This window comes from Molothrus ater, chromosome 6 (genome assembly GCF_012460135.2).
Source record: "Molothrus ater isolate BHLD 08-10-18 breed brown headed cowbird chromosome 6, BPBGC_Mater_1.1, whole genome shotgun sequence".
NCBI lineage: Eukaryota > Metazoa > Chordata > Aves > Passeriformes > Icteridae > Molothrus > Molothrus ater.
The window spans coordinates 27,452,962-27,466,290 of record NC_050483.2 but is presented as its reverse complement, the minus strand read 5'-3'; the positions used below and the strand labels follow the sequence as shown (position 1 = coordinate 27,466,290).

At 41.4% G+C, this 13,329-nt stretch overlaps 1 protein-coding gene across 1 annotated transcript in view; it reads right to left on the bottom strand.

The window, feature by feature from the left end:
- Positions 1-13,329, bottom strand: part of DPF3 (double PHD fingers 3) — a 167,976-nt gene that overhangs the window by 38,922 nt on the left and 115,725 nt on the right. The window contains exon 10 of the mRNA XM_036383766.2: positions 2,406-2,534. Within this exon, the coding sequence (XP_036239659.1) occupies positions 2,406-2,534 (129 nt within the window). The remainder of the gene's footprint in view (positions 1-2,405; positions 2,535-13,329) is intronic.

The window sequence follows — 13,329 nt, the reverse complement described above, 5'->3', positions numbered from 1 at the left end:
ACCTCAGGACTACTTTTTATCCCCGTTCTTCACCTGATCCTAAAGAACCTCCTCTGTAGACAAAATTAAATACATTTTGAAGACTAAGTGAAAGTAACCTAAACCAATACTTTAACACAAATGTCATGGCACGTCCTTCAAAAATAAAAAAAGCCCCAAAACTAATATATACAGTTCAACGACTAAAACAACTGAGAAGTAACCCATCTTGGGAAACACTGGAAAGTTCAAATTTGTGTGAGTCAATCCAACTTTCAAGATGGAACAGGAAATTCTCCACACAATACCAATAATGGCAACAACAACCATAAGAAGACTCCTAAAAAGAGAAGTCAAATGGTGAAATCTGTGAAATTGAGGTTTGTTTTCTCTCTCAGACAAACTTTTTATGTGATTAATAGTATGACCTTCAAATTCCTTCTTTAGGGATGGTAGAGAAAAAGATATCTCTTGTGCCCCAACACAACTGAAGTGTGAGATTTTAGGGAACAGCTATTTTGTTATTCACAAACAGTAGCATGTACTTAGGCAACCAACTGTTGGGTCCCTGCTCCAGCTACAGGAATCAACCATATAACAAGTACACTGCATTGCTTGAGACAGAAAGAAGTAAATCCTGTTCACAAAAAAGAAAATGGATATAACAAAATAATTGGCAGATAAACCATATTGTAGAAATGTGATTTTACTGACTTTGTGAACAGAAGAAGCAATATAATTTCCATGACCTCTCTTTCAGTGTAATGAAAATATTCTCCTTTATTATAAAAGGGAAAGATGGCAGCCACCAAAGAGGTTTCATTGTTTTAGTTTAGAGATTAGTGTGTGGTTATACCTTAATCACTTTCATCACACATTAGTCACAGCATTGCAGACCCTATGAATGACCCAAGTGGGTCAGAATTTGTACAAGGATAGCATTTAATGGAACCAGTTTGGCACAGTTTAGGCTACAGGCTGATCTACTTGTTCTATCACACTAAGGAATCAAGGGAATTAATGTATTTGTGTTGCAATCTGATATAACCACCATAACAATGTTAAAGCAGCAATAAAATATGGCTCCATCTCATTGTGCCATATCAGGACAATGCTGAAATTAGTTATATTGAAATATAACAATCAAGGCAAAGGGCAATAATCTTCCAAGATGGCACCACAGACCCCATGGACTTTCCCCTTCAGTTAGTAGAAGCAATCACGTGTACACTAAAAGGTCCATGTCTCTGACTGCACAGCATTCATAAGGATGCCCCTGGAGAAAACCAAAGGAGTTGCCATCGATTGTCTGGTGACCAGTGTAATTTCAGAATGTCTTCAGAGGTCACAACAACTGCAGAAGGCAATTTCAGTGAGAGTCTAATCATTCTCCCATTGAATGTGATAATAGGCTTACTATGAATTTCAGCAGGAGCATAAAAAGGCCATTTCCTTGGCATGAGAACATTCCACATCACATTTCAGCCATGAAGCAACAGACATCTTTCAGTGACTACAGTATAGAAGGAGCAGCATTCATACTGAGTTTCAAGGCCTCCTTGGTTTTCAGATTTCTATATCACCATCTTATTACCACTAGTATCACAAAACAAAAATATCACAAGTGGAAACTTGGACCAATGCTGGAATATGCAGTTGTTAAAGGTCTCCCAATTCCCTCTACCACCACCACTACTTCCTATGTGAGCTATAAATAACTGTTCAGCTGGTATAAAATTGTCCAAAAAAAAAAAAAAAAAGAGAGAAAGAAAATAAAATTAAAAAAAGGAGGAAAGGAGGGAAGAAAACAACAGCCCAGAAATAAAGACAACTCAAATTGGGAAAGACACAATTCAATTGCCTACATTTAAAAAGAGAGAAGGGAAGGGAGAAATAAAAACCTCTTTAAACAAAACTAATGATAGTCATCTTATAAGAGGATAATTCTTGACAGCTAGCCCCATACCTACCCTGTAATTTTCTCCCTCTTTCTTTTTTGGATGAAGAAATGCATGAAATGTGTAATCAATGGGAATGCTTGTCATGCAACTTTCATAAATCTTGTAAGTAATTTATAGTTGTAATTACAGCATTTAAAGACAGAGACCATTCTGTAAAATTGTCATAGGATTTTCTCCTTCCATGTGAAGAACAACTAGTACATGTACCAATGTTCCCAAAAGCCAATAAATAAATTAAAACTTCATTATTCATAAGACTCCATTAGCTTAAATATGTGAACCCAATAATGGGGTTTATAATATAAAATTTTTTCAGTCATCCTTTCCCACAAACACAGAGAAGAGGTAAGATTCCATCTTCAATCCCTTCCCAAATATGATGCCTTTCTTCAAAACCTTCAGAAGGTGCAAAAACCAAATCACAAAAACCTTTGTACAAAAAAGATGCAAGAAGGAGTCACCTACCAGAGCGCCCGCAGTCTGAGCACGATACAAGTTCCTCAGGCCGGCCACTTTTTTTGTTCATATTGGAGCCTCCGAGGCAGAAGTCACAGTAGTTATTGGGAATGATGACCCCATCTGGTCCTTTCTGGGCTGTAGTTGGGTTAGAAATCAGATTTACTACAAGAGCATTCACTTGGACCATTTGCCCCCCATCCTTGATATGGTGTTAGCTCAGTGAGTTTGCAGGCCACAGTCTTCCCAAAACATGTCAATCAGAACAAAAAGTGAACTGCATAAACCACCTCCATTTTAAGTACACCCTGGGTTGTATCTATTTTGCCTGAAATGCCCTTTACTATTTCCTTTATAATCCCAGCCAGGCTGCTCCTTCTCAAGGACATGCTTCCAGATATGCCTTTACAGTTCAGGGACTTGTAACATACAGGTATAGAGGCAATCCCTAAGGCAGGATAAGACCTATGTGGTCAGTAAGCCAAATTTGGTTTTTCAGGCAGCTGTCATCATCATAATCCCACAAAGTACAAATTCATAAATGAAAAATACAGTCTCCAAAACTCAAAAATTAACAGTGGGAAGATGGGGGGATAGGTACCCTTACTGGTTTTATTTCAAGTAGCTTCTTAGGGGCCTGCATCTCTAAGTAGCAGGGTGTCTTTAGCCAGAAGGTTGGTTCAAAAGCTCCTGAATATTCACAGGCAAAGCCATTTGGGGATGTTTCACCCAAGACTCAAGGCCCCTGAAGCAGTCATGTTCCCTTGGATGAGCAAGAAGGGTCCAACACTACACTAGCACCAAGCACAGATGCAGAGTGAGCCTGGGCAGACATCCCAACCAGCAGAGTTAAAGACTTTTTCAGCCAAGAAAAAAGGAGCAAGATTATATTATTATTTTCCAGCTAGGAATACTTGGAAAGGAGCAGACATACACTGATCTTAAGTAAAGGAGGATGCAGATCCCTTTGGAAGAAGAGAAGAGCAGAGGTCTTCTGCATTCCTCTTAGTTGAGCAGAACAGCGATGTCCTTTTTTTTTTTGCTCACAACAGCCATTTCCCTCCTCTGCTCTCCAGAAAAGGAAAACATCCTCCTGTACACTCTAACTATGAACTGGGGAAGGGAGTGAGGTAATGGTTGCTCTTTGTCTTTGTTTCTTTTAACATAAAAAATCCAGCTATATGCCAGTAGGTATACCTGGCCTAAGCCTACTGCATGAACTTTAGAAATGAGAAAATGAAGAACTTTAAACTGTACCATCTTTATTTAATTATCTTTTTAATGCATATTTTGTAACTTGCAGATTTTTAACAGATGTTTTGACAGCCCTTATTAACGGTCTTTTTGTCCACATTCAAATTTCCCCCAAAGAACAATGACATTCTAAAGGGCTTCTGGTAGCAGTCCAAGACATACACTTTAAATTAAAATTTCCTCCAAGTTCAATCTGCTTTTCTGGTTTGGGTGCATCTAGTTATTCATTTATTTCCAGATGTTGATCAGCTGAACTTTTGGAGATTGGTAACTAAAAGATTCCAGGTAAGGTGAAATTAAGAAGAAAATTAACCTATAAGGCTGCAAATACATCACTATCTTCCTGTGTGGTCATGGAGATCCTGACAGTATTTAGTAAACAATGGACTTTGCTCTAAAATGATCCTGGTTGACAGATTCCCAACTTCCTCAAAAAAAGAGAGAAGCTTCCAGTGTTAGATTAGCATTTTGTCTGTTCCAGGAAGGCATTTAATATATGCAAGATAAGCAAAAAAAGAACAGGAACACCAGGTGGAAGTCTAGCACACCGGCTCATTTTAACAGCTGTAACAAAATGATCATAAAGTTGTTGCTGCTACATATTTTGTGTATAAAAAAGAGATCTCCCAAGCATTTATATTTCCCACTGCAGCTCCATTTTGAAAAAGCTAAGTAATTATCTCTTTATATTATTCTGCATCTACAGACAGTCCATGTGCAGTGCAAACTCATCAAGCTCAGAATCCAGTGACTTTTTTGTTGTTGTCCCTTATTAAATTATTTCACCTTTCATCCAAGTTTCTTAAAGTGCCTTACAAATATGAAGATCCTATTATTAACCTTCAGTGAGATCAAAAGCCTCTTTTGCCATTGAATCTAACCAAAGTGTTCTGGACCCTAATTAAGTCTCGTGGTAAGGTTGCATTGCATTTTAAAGCTGAAAGACTTGGAGGTAGAGTGGTAAACTGGCTTATTCTCAAACACACAAAAATCCTGTGGCAAGGCCACAAGCAGTCAGGGTGCCGGCCAGCAGATCTAGGAAAGAGCTCCACTTCTACCACTGTTCACAGTGGTGTAATTAACACACTCTATATAGTGACTTAAATTTATTTACACATCGATTATGACCATAAGATGTTGCAGGGTGATGCCATTTCCTGTTTCAGCTCCCAGGTGTGGCAATACCTTCTCCCTTCCTCTCCCCCTTGCCTCCTTGCTAAGTGCTGTCAGTCAATCTTAACATTCCAGCAAGGCTGTCGTCTGGTTGTTGCAGTTCAAAACTGCCCCTCAGCCCTGGGGTCATTGGCTCGTCCAAGTGTCATTGTCCCCTGAGCCTTCACCCCCTCCCACCTGGTTGGTGGCTCACCTACCCCTTCCCCTCCCCCTTTCCCAGGGCTTAAAAAGACACGGAGACCATGCGGTCGGGATTCTGTGGAGCTGTTACCAAGATTCAGACATATGTGACCCTGGAATAGAACTCTGGATTAAACCCTCTGCAGAATCTGTCTCCTTTTCCTCTTCACCATCACCTGAACCTTTTCCACCAGAGGTAAACTGAGTTTCTACCATGTCTGGATTTGTTCCGAGTGCCCAGCTGCAGCATCCAGCCAGCCAAAGGTGTCTCTGAGGTGAAACACCACAGCTGCCACCTTTGGCCCAGCAGCGAGGGTCAGACAAGCCCAGGCACGTTCCACCTGGTAATATTGGGATTTTATTCCAATAATAAGATCCACTGACTGTCAAACTGGAAATGGGACAGGGGGACTCAAAAATACCTACACTGCTCAATTCATCTGCATTGTGTGAGAGAGATGGAGGGTATTTGCTGAGTATGATAAAGCCGAAGGGATTCTCCCAGACCACTGGAAAGGGAATAAACTTCAGCTGCGGATTTGATTGCTCTTCTCTTATTCTTTCTTCTCTTTCTTTTCCTTGTTTCCCCCTTTCTTTTCTTCCTTGTTTTTTTCCAATTTATTTAATTTTTAATCTGAGTGTCTGTCTGCTCACTTATTAAGCTGGCTCAGTAGAGTGTGAAAGAGATATCAGGCCTAAAAAGTCATAGACAGATAAGAAGTTCTCAAAGTTACATTAATGATATCTTAAATGATGTATCTCTAAAGCCAAACAAGCCAGGCAATTTTATTCTCCTCAATTTTTTTTTTCTAATGTGCAAAAACAAGAACCAAACCTGACTTAGCTTATTTTCTTGATCAGTACCATACAGTGAATTAAGTCACAGGTGAAATCACAGAAGGTTTGAGAATAAAGAGATTTTCAGATGGCAGAGTTCTTACTTTGAAAGGAACTTTTTTTGCATATATCCTCAGAGTTTCTAGTTCTATTTTACTGTCATTAACAAATGAGGAAGGAAAAATGGCAAGATTTAACATGTAATCCTCATGAACAGGGTATCATGCAGGAAAAGCCCGACCCTAATCTCACCCCTAAATCAATAAAACTATGGATTCACAAGAAAAAACAATTTCCTATGGAGTAATGTTGCTGCTTTTCATCTGAGACATAGTAATTAACTAGGTATTCACTTTTTGCATAAAGTGATCAACAAATAGAAGGTGCAAGTTTAAGCAAAATAGCTCAACTAGCAAGTAATAATTCCCTAGCAGAGAGTTGACTCATTTAGATCAGGTGACTGCCTCCAAGGATTCGGTTTAAAAAAAAAAAAACCTCACCCATAATTAGAAACTGTTTTAAAGCAATGGCTTGAAAACCAGCCATGGCCTTGTCCTATCTTACTCAAAATTCCTCTGATTTTCTTTTACATTGCAAACTGCAAAAACAGATCAAAAGCTCTGAGAAGCTTTGAGTATTGCCTGAGCTAAAGTTTGCTTATAGGAGGTGTACTTAAATCAGTGCCTCTTGCCATTTCAACTTGGGGTTGTTTTCAGGTTTCATCAAAAGATTAATGTCTTCATCTTTTGATGAAACCTGAATGTAGAATGTAGATGTCTTCATCTACATCTCTCCTAAAATTGTGTATAAAATTTTTTAAAAATACTTTAAAACTTAAAAAATGGATTAAGGAGAGACATGGAAAGATCTGTACAGTTCAAATAATACCTTTCCTGAACCTGAATGGTGATTCACGTGAAGACAGGATGCAGAGTGAAAATAAAGTCAGTATTTCCAAATAAATTTGGTATGCACTTGCTCTGAAACTTTTTTTTTCTTCTCAGCCTAATCAAGTTAATTTCAAGCTATAACAAGCTGAGCAGAATAAAGAACTACTTAAAATATGGTATCATCATTCACAGCAGTCTTTTAGCAAAGTTCATTAAATTACATAAATTATGTAGTATATCACACAGTAACTTTGTTCTGTAGACAAAACCTGAAAACTAAACAAGTTGACTGAGTTTAAGTATATAAAATACTTTATGTGCATTCTTGATTTTGAAAGCAGAAGCTCTAAAGAGAATTCTAACTTCCCTTCGCCCCTCCCAAGCAACCAAAAAAACCCTGTAAGTTATCTTCCACATAGTTTCAGTTTAATAATAAAAGCAAGCTGCTTATAATGAAATAACATCAAGAAATGAGGAATTTTCTTTTCTACATCATCTCCTGGAGCCACATGACTCAATAAAAATCTCTTTTTAGAGATTAGAAGTTTTCTACTTCTCAGGGCTGCAGAAAATATCTTTGATGGAAGGCAAGTTCAGAAGAAGTCTCTGTTTTTTAAACAGAAAATTCAGAGCACAGATATTTTAAATCATTTTTCTTCAAAATGTGACCCTTAAATATATACAGACAAACCCCCAAATAAATAGAACCTTATATCTATGCATTTTTATGATTTCTGTGTCAAATTATTTTGATGATTTGGATCACAATCTTCAAAAACTTGTGAGGTGGAACCAGTGCTTAAAAGAAATACTGGTTTTCTGTTCCTGGATAAAAAAATCACTGTCACGTATATTTTTTCAGCCTGTAGGTAATACAGCACAATACTGAACCATAATTTAAGATATGCATCTAGGTTTGGCAGCATTTTATCCCTGTTTTTTGTCATACCCACATTGCTGGGAAGGCGATGGAGAATGCACGGAGTGCCTGCCTTGCTGCTGGGGTGTGGATCATTTATTTCAATGATATCAGTGTGCATCATTTATTTCAATGATTACAGTGAATTGGCTACAGTCAGAGATACATGCATTCACAAAGGGATTTTTCCTAGCACACTTTGTCCAGCTCTTACCTGCTTCTTCTGGGTTTGATCCAAAACCAATAAAGCACACTGGAGGTTTTCAATTCAATTCAAAGGGCTTTGAATCAGGCCATTTACTCTGTTTGCAACAAGAATCTTCAGAACACAATAGAGACTGCAGGACCATGCATGTAGGCCTGAGTCAAGCCAGTGCACTTCATGATGGAGGAAAAGGGGTGGACTTACTTTTTTTGTTGGTGTTTTGTTTGTTGGGATTTTTTGTTTCATTTACAAGACTCTTTGTCTGAGATGGGGCCAGTTTTCCTTTCCAGCTCCTCCCTTTTTATCCCTGGCAAAGGGCAAGTCCCATGTCTGTCTGCCTGAGCAGGAGAACACCGGCCAAGAGCCTGCACTCGCAGTGGTCGCGCCCCTTGGAGGCTCGGTGTCAGATAATCCCCAGCCATGTCTCCATGTGCCTGTCCTCGCCCCCCCCCAGCTGCCAGCGCGCCTCCCTGGCAGGCCTGGCCCGTCTCCATGGTGACCGCGGGCCCGGCTGGCTGCGCTGGCCCTGCCACCCGCCTGCCTCTGCTCTCCAGTGGAAGGAATCGCAGCGCGGCCCCTCCACTTGCTGCTCAGAATGGCTCAGTGCAGGCCAGGCAGGCTCACGAGAGAAATTACACTGTGATGATTAAATGAAAATATAGCTTTAAGGAGAAGGCAACAGAAAAGCAGTGCCTGGACTGTGGCTTTCTTTGATGGAAGAGGAGGGAGATGGCTGGCTGGGCACGCAGCCCCTTCTGTCCCTGTTATTGCTGGGTACAGCGAGCAATGGTGGGCAGAGAGGCAGACCAGGGAGCTGCTTCTGTGCTCAAGGCTAGACCCTGCCTGGGGAGGAACAAAGAAAGAACACAGCTGCTGCTGTGGTGAGGAGCAGACCATGCACAGCTCAAGGGTGCTCCAGGCTCTTGCTCTCTCTCACACGGACGCAGCCAGGCACGGATGTGCGCAGCTATTTCTGCGGACTCCTCACCGTGAATTAAGTGCATGGGTTTTTCATTGCCGTTTTTCAGGAAGAGGTGTAAATCAAACTGAATGAGAGGAAATTGCCAGTCACTTACTCTGTTGTTAGCACCAGAGATAAGCATGTTGGCTGGCCCAAAACTGGGAAGTGTTGGGGCACTTGATACAGGGCCCTGCAGCAGGCTGGAGGTGGCACATCTGTGTCGATGTGGTGCTGTTTTTCTATTAAACACACTTGGAACTTGGGTGTAACGCTGGGAAATGGCTGGTGTTCTGTTCCCAGAGTTGTGCTAATCAGCCTGCACAGCCCCATGGCCTCCACTAGCTCTGGCTCCCCATGCTGCACTCCCCCACATGGGATGGGCATGCCCTTTTGCTGGCAGCCAGAGAAGCAGGATATGCTACTGAGAGATGCTGCAAACCACCCACCCAAAGTATTGCCAGGTCTCTCTAGTAACTGGATTTTATCTCCTTTTTTGAGTTAGCTAGTAGTGTGGGGATAGAAGAAGCTGTTGCTTTTGCATAACTTTTAGCAACTCTGAAAGGTTTGCCTTTCCTACAGCCCGTGCTCACAGAGAAGCGCAGCCAAGGAGCACTACAAGAAGTGCTAGGAAAAGGAGGTACATCTGTAAAAGTCAGAGGAAGCCTCTAAGTGTGGGGAAAAGAAGATCATTTGATCATCTCTTTTACAGGAATCAGTGTGGCCTTTAAGTTGAACAGCTAATGAAAGAGGTGGAAGGTGAGCTAGGCAGCTGGAAGGTACAGCTAGGAAAATACAGCATCAACTGATTGGATTCAGTAGATTTAGAGAATCAGTGTTCCTATACCTTAAGGCAGCATTTAATAGAATTTCTGTGCACTGACCTTATAGAGTCTTCTGCAGGAACTCCTAAAGCATCAGCCAAAAGCCCACTGCTAGGAGTAAAACATTGTAATTGTCTAGTGCCTCATGAGCACTAGAGTAGGAGATACAGAGTAGGCAGACAAAAGAGTCTGACATCTTAACATATGGATTTCCTGACTTTAAGGGGTACCTCTGTAGAGACTTGGCGCCTGGCCACTGAAGCACATTCCCATCAGCTAAGGGAAAAATATATCCCACCTCAAGAAGGTATTATAATGCCCAATATACAGCCCCATCTGGCAGCATCTCTCAATATTCAGGTGAGAATGGCCAGTGCCATGAATTAGGTCCCTGCAACATCTTGTAGGCTTTTATCTGGAAATTACTTACTGGAGGAGTGTGAGAAGGTAGAGAGCACCTATTCAGTTCAAATTCAGTCAAAGCATTTGGATTTTACTTGGTTCAAATTCTACATGGAGAAGGAAAAAAATAAGGCAGAAAAAGCAGGGAGATAGAAAAAGGAAAAAAACCCTACAAATTCATTAATGATGTATTTGTACAAATACATTAATCCTAAATTGAGAGCTGATGTGCTGTTGAGGCAACACATGTGTTTCAAAAACCAATTATTCAGGTTGGAAATATTTTCCCACAAACTACTGAGAAGCACTCGGTGCTTCTCTTCAATGACAGTTGCACATCAACAGCAACATTTTAGTCCTTGTCCAGGCAGTATAGAAAAGAAACACCAAATTACTGAAACAACCACCCCATGACTCCAATCAAAACAAACAAACAAAAAAGTGGGTTGCAGATTAGCTCTCCGTCGACATAGGAGATGATTTTGGGATTTTCCACTATGCCATAACTCTAAACAACTGATCTATTTTTTTAACTCAGTGTCGCAAAATATCCTCAACAAAAGTCTCAGTGATTTACAGCCGCAAAAAGGATTTAAGGGAAATCTTTACACAGTTCAAACACTCCAATCATTACTGTTTCTTTTAGCATTTTGAGTGTTTTTCCTTATGAAAACAAACTCTGAAAAGAGAAAAAAACCAAACAGATTAAATGACTAAGAAGTTAACTCAAGGTAATGTACATATTTTCACTGAAAAGCACCTGCTGCAGGGTATCTTGTTGCAAGGTGGGCATTGATGCATCCTTCCATTCAGAAGTAGCTCCCACCATGGCCCCAGCAAGGATCAGCACTGAGGCAGGGAAAAGTAGGCCTGATGTAGCTTTTCAAATTGATGCTGCTTGTGGAGAGGAACAAACAGCTCGTCTCCAACTGAGGGGCTGACTCTCCTCATTTATTCATGGCCAGCCCCCTGCCTGGATGGAAATAAAAATGTTTCAAAGATGACTGTGTGGGGGAGCTGGAGGACAGCTTGGAGGCACACTGAGGTTAGCACATTAATTTTTTATCTCTGGAGACTGGGTATCCAATTATGCTTAGAGTACACAAACAACTTTGGCTGGTCTCTCCAGTAGAGATTTATCCACATAATAAAATCTGTGATGGAACTGAGCACAACAGACTGATGCCATGAAATAGTGTACACAGGTGGTTTGCAGGGCAGATGCTTAAGCTAGCAGAGGGGCAGGAGGGCACAGGAATGCATTTTCCTTAACTATATGTATTGCACAATGGATCAACCTGGACTCAGCACAATGTACTTCATTTAGGATTGTCATTGGCCAGAGTGCTTGTGGGCATAAGATGCTGTTCAGTTGCTGCTCCTGCACAGCTGCCTGCAATCAACATTTCACACAGCAAAATGCCACTGAGAACTCTTCTCCTTTAAAGGAGAGGAAGTTTTTCTCCATGTAGACACACTATCCTATTCTCCCAGGAATTAAGAAAGAGCATTTATACTAGTACACTCATTCACAGAGACATTTCAATAGATAGAAGTCTAATGTAATTCCTATATCAGAAGTGCCTCAAAATTTGTGAGCACCAGCTGCCCCCAGAGCTGGACTGTACCCATGGAGAGAGATGGAATAAAACAGCAGGTGTTTTGTGGCAGGCTTGGATGCACCCTGGGCTCACAAATCTCACGGTCTCAGTGCCAACATGTAGAGGAAAAGCCAGCAGAGAAAAAGTCTGAAAATGGTTTGGAATCATTTATTTTTTCAGTGGAGTTGAGGAAATGGGAGGTTGACTTTTTAAAGGGTTTTCTATAATTTCCTTTTCACAGTTCAATACTCAGGTAACAAAATCAGAGAGTAGGTCAGAAATAAATGTTTGTATAGGCAGAGGCAAGACTAGACACCAAGGAAGGGCTGTTTATTTGTGTCAAAGGGCTAGATAAAGCATAAAAAGCAAGCCACTAAAGTTCAAACAAATCACAGGCTAGGGTGTTGACTGTTGAACTATCTTTCATGTTGTAACAGGTAATCTATATGTGAGAAAAAACAGAAGGAGACAGAGATGTAAAGAGATGTAAACAGACAAACCTTCTACACAGTCGAGGACAGTGAGATGTGCCAAGGAGGTGAGACGTGGGACTTGGGCCAGTCTCAGTTCTTTGATGCTCACCTATTCAATGGGTCTCAGTTTTAGGTAAGTTCCTCCTATCTACATCTCTTTTCCAATCTCTGGATAATTTTCTGACCTCCTCAAATTGGACTGTGCATGAAATAGAAGGGACTGACTATGCAGAAAGACAAGAGGCTTTCAGGTCTTGATCTGGCAGCAGTTAGGGCACCAACAGTTGAATCCTGCAGAAGCCCTGCTCCCTCCTGCATCACCAAGGCTGCTGTTACTGCAGGTTCTGCAAGGAGTGGAAGCTGCAGAGGAGATGAGGGTGCAGAGGAAGGAAGTTCATGCTGCAGCCACCCACCTGAACTTTACTGACCTGGTGCTCACCTCCCAGGGCACAACAAATTCCAAATGGCCGCTTTGATTTGCCCTGCCTCTTCTAAATCAGGCTGCTCGTATCTCTGACACACTGCTCAGCAAATAACCAGATCCTACTCTACACCATATCTCTGGTCCTCCTGCTCAGTGGGTTGCAGATTAGCTGTTTGGATTAACATCCCCCTGCCTTCCCTCCCTCCCACCTACCCCACCCCCCAAGCCCATGCAGAGAGGGCTCTTGAAGCTCGAGACCTACGATGCCGCAGACCTGTCAAATCTAATTCATAACACATGCCTAGCAGTTCTTAGGGGAGAGGAAGGATCTGATGCTCTGGCTCCCCACCATCCCCCTGTACAAGGGGACCATTTAATGACTGCACATTAGCAATGTGGACAATTAGCATTCACATGGAAGATAAATGGCAGCATAAATTAAATATTGCCAAGTGGAAGTGCAAAGATGCAAGATCTGAGCTCAAGGCTCTAAACAAACAAACAGGCAAAAAGGGAACAAACAGCCACTGTGACAGCTTAGCCATTTGGGACAGTTACCTTCCAGCATCTGGGACTTTCCCCAAGGCTGATCTGCACATTTGCATGGCTGTTACCCATAGCTCACTGGCTCCTGGCTGGTTATTCTTTCCACTCAGGAATCTGGGCATCAGAGAGGTTTATTCCAATGGTTCTAAACTTCTGCCCACTTGTGGATCTGTGCATCAGCAGCTTCCCTTTGCCACATGCTCTGGGGGAACACAAGCCCAAGCAGCTGTCATGCTACTCTTTCCCG